We start from the raw sequence: 1680 nt of genomic DNA on the forward strand, positions 1-1680 counted from the left end.
TCCGCCTCGGAGCTCCACACGCGCAGCGTCGCGTCGTCGGAGGCGGAGACGATGCGCAGGGCGGCGCCACTACCGCACGACACGACGTGCCGCACCGCCCCCTCGTGCCCGAGCCCAGCAGCACGCATGCGGCTCTCCGCCGTGTCGTACTGGACAAGCGTGGCGTCGTCAAGACCGACAAAGACGGTGTTGTCCGCGCCACTGGCGACAGCCCATGCACTTTTGCCCACGTCGATGGAGCCATCCTCGACGAAGCTGCGCACCTTCTTCTCGGAGGCAAGAGCTGGCGGGGGCACACGCGACTTTCGCTTTGCGCGCTGCTCCGCATCGTACTCGCCAAGTTGCTGAAGCACCGCCTCCGGCAGTGCCGGCCCGCTGGTCTCGTGCAAGCTGCTCTTCTCTGCTGACGCGTTGGTGTGCGCCCCTGCCGACTCGCGGTCTTTAATGAACGTCGCTATGACACGGCAGGCCGCCTCGTACTGGTGCAGCGCCTGTGCCAGCTCTTGCTGCGTCTGTGCAAGCTGCTGCCGGAGCGAAAACTGCTCGAGCATAAACGCGTCCCACTGCGCGTGCAGCCGCGCCAGCGTGGCGGGGATGGTATCGCTGCTGGGCGCTGGCCCCGAAAGCGGCGTTGGGCGCACGGCTATTAAGTCATCCTTCTGCAGCGGCTCGCCGGTGACGGGGCAGCGGCCGTGCTCGGCGATGTACTTCTCGATGAGGGAGCGCTCGTACAAGCAGCCGGAGTGCCTTGACACCACCGGCTCGTGCGGCACACGGCTAGACATACAGCAGAACATGGCCTTATACCTTTCTAACTTTCTCTCTCTCTCTCACTCTTTTTCACACACGCACACACACCCATCCACACGCACAATTAGAGAAACAAGTAAGAAAAGTCAATCGAAGAAACAAAACAAGAAACTCAAGATGCACGAGACGCACGAAAAAATGTATAACATGATGCCCACATGCAGCGAGAGGTCCCACGAGTCCATTCTGTATTCATTTTTGTCTTTTTGTTCGCCATTGCACACTCCAACGCGTACCCAAACACGAGGAAGTGGCGTAAGTAGTTTCACATCACCAGCCATGCATGGCCCAAGGCCTGGCGTGCGGAGGGACGCTGATCCGGATCCGCCGTCAGGAGAAAGAGAATGAAGCGCTTCGCCTCATCGCTGACGTCTCTCCAGATGGGCTGCTGGAACGGAATGTTGCGGCGCAGAATGCTCGCAAACACATCCGTCGGCGTGCGGCCGTCAAAGGGCAGCATCCCGCTGAGGAGGGCGTAGGTCACGACGCCCAGCGACCATACATCGCACTTCTCTGTGTAGCCTCGCGTAGGCACGTCTGCCCGCCCCTGCGCCATGCCGATGCGGGCAATCTCCGGTGCGCTGTACTGTGGTGAGCCGACACACTCGTTGTTTGGCTCCGTTCCTGTCGCGAAGCCAAAGTCACAGATGCAGACACTCGTCGGTGGTCCCTTCGCGTCGGTGGGCGCACGAATGAGCACGTTCTCCGTCTTGATGTCGCGGTGCATCACGCCGAAGCCGTGCAGATGGGCGAGTGCGTGCAGCAGCTGCCGCACCACAACAACGGCGGCGGCCTCCCGCAGCGGGCCGCGGCGCGTGACGTAGTCGAGCAACGTGCCACCGCCAGCGCGATCCATGACGACGTACGCCC

The 1680-nt window shown here is 61.9% G+C and overlaps 1 protein-coding gene across 1 annotated transcript; it reads right to left on the reverse strand.

Annotated features, from left to right (window-relative positions):
• Window positions 1–1075: 1075 nt before the first annotated feature.
• DQ04_19301000 (protein kinase) lies at window positions 1076–1537 on the reverse strand (the record flags this gene model as incomplete). The annotated part of the gene is made up of 1 exon (XM_009317805.1): window positions 1076–1537. The coding sequence occupies one exon, from the start codon at window positions 1535–1537 to the stop codon at window positions 1076–1078; it is 462 nt and encodes a 153-aa protein (XP_009316080.1).
• Between the last annotated feature and the right edge of the window lie 143 nt (window positions 1538–1680).

The sequence above is a fragment of the Trypanosoma grayi genome (genome assembly GCF_000691245.1).
Source record: "Trypanosoma grayi strain ANR4 Tgr_1930_V1, whole genome shotgun sequence".
Taxonomy (NCBI): Eukaryota; Euglenozoa; class Kinetoplastea; order Trypanosomatida; family Trypanosomatidae; genus Trypanosoma; species Trypanosoma grayi.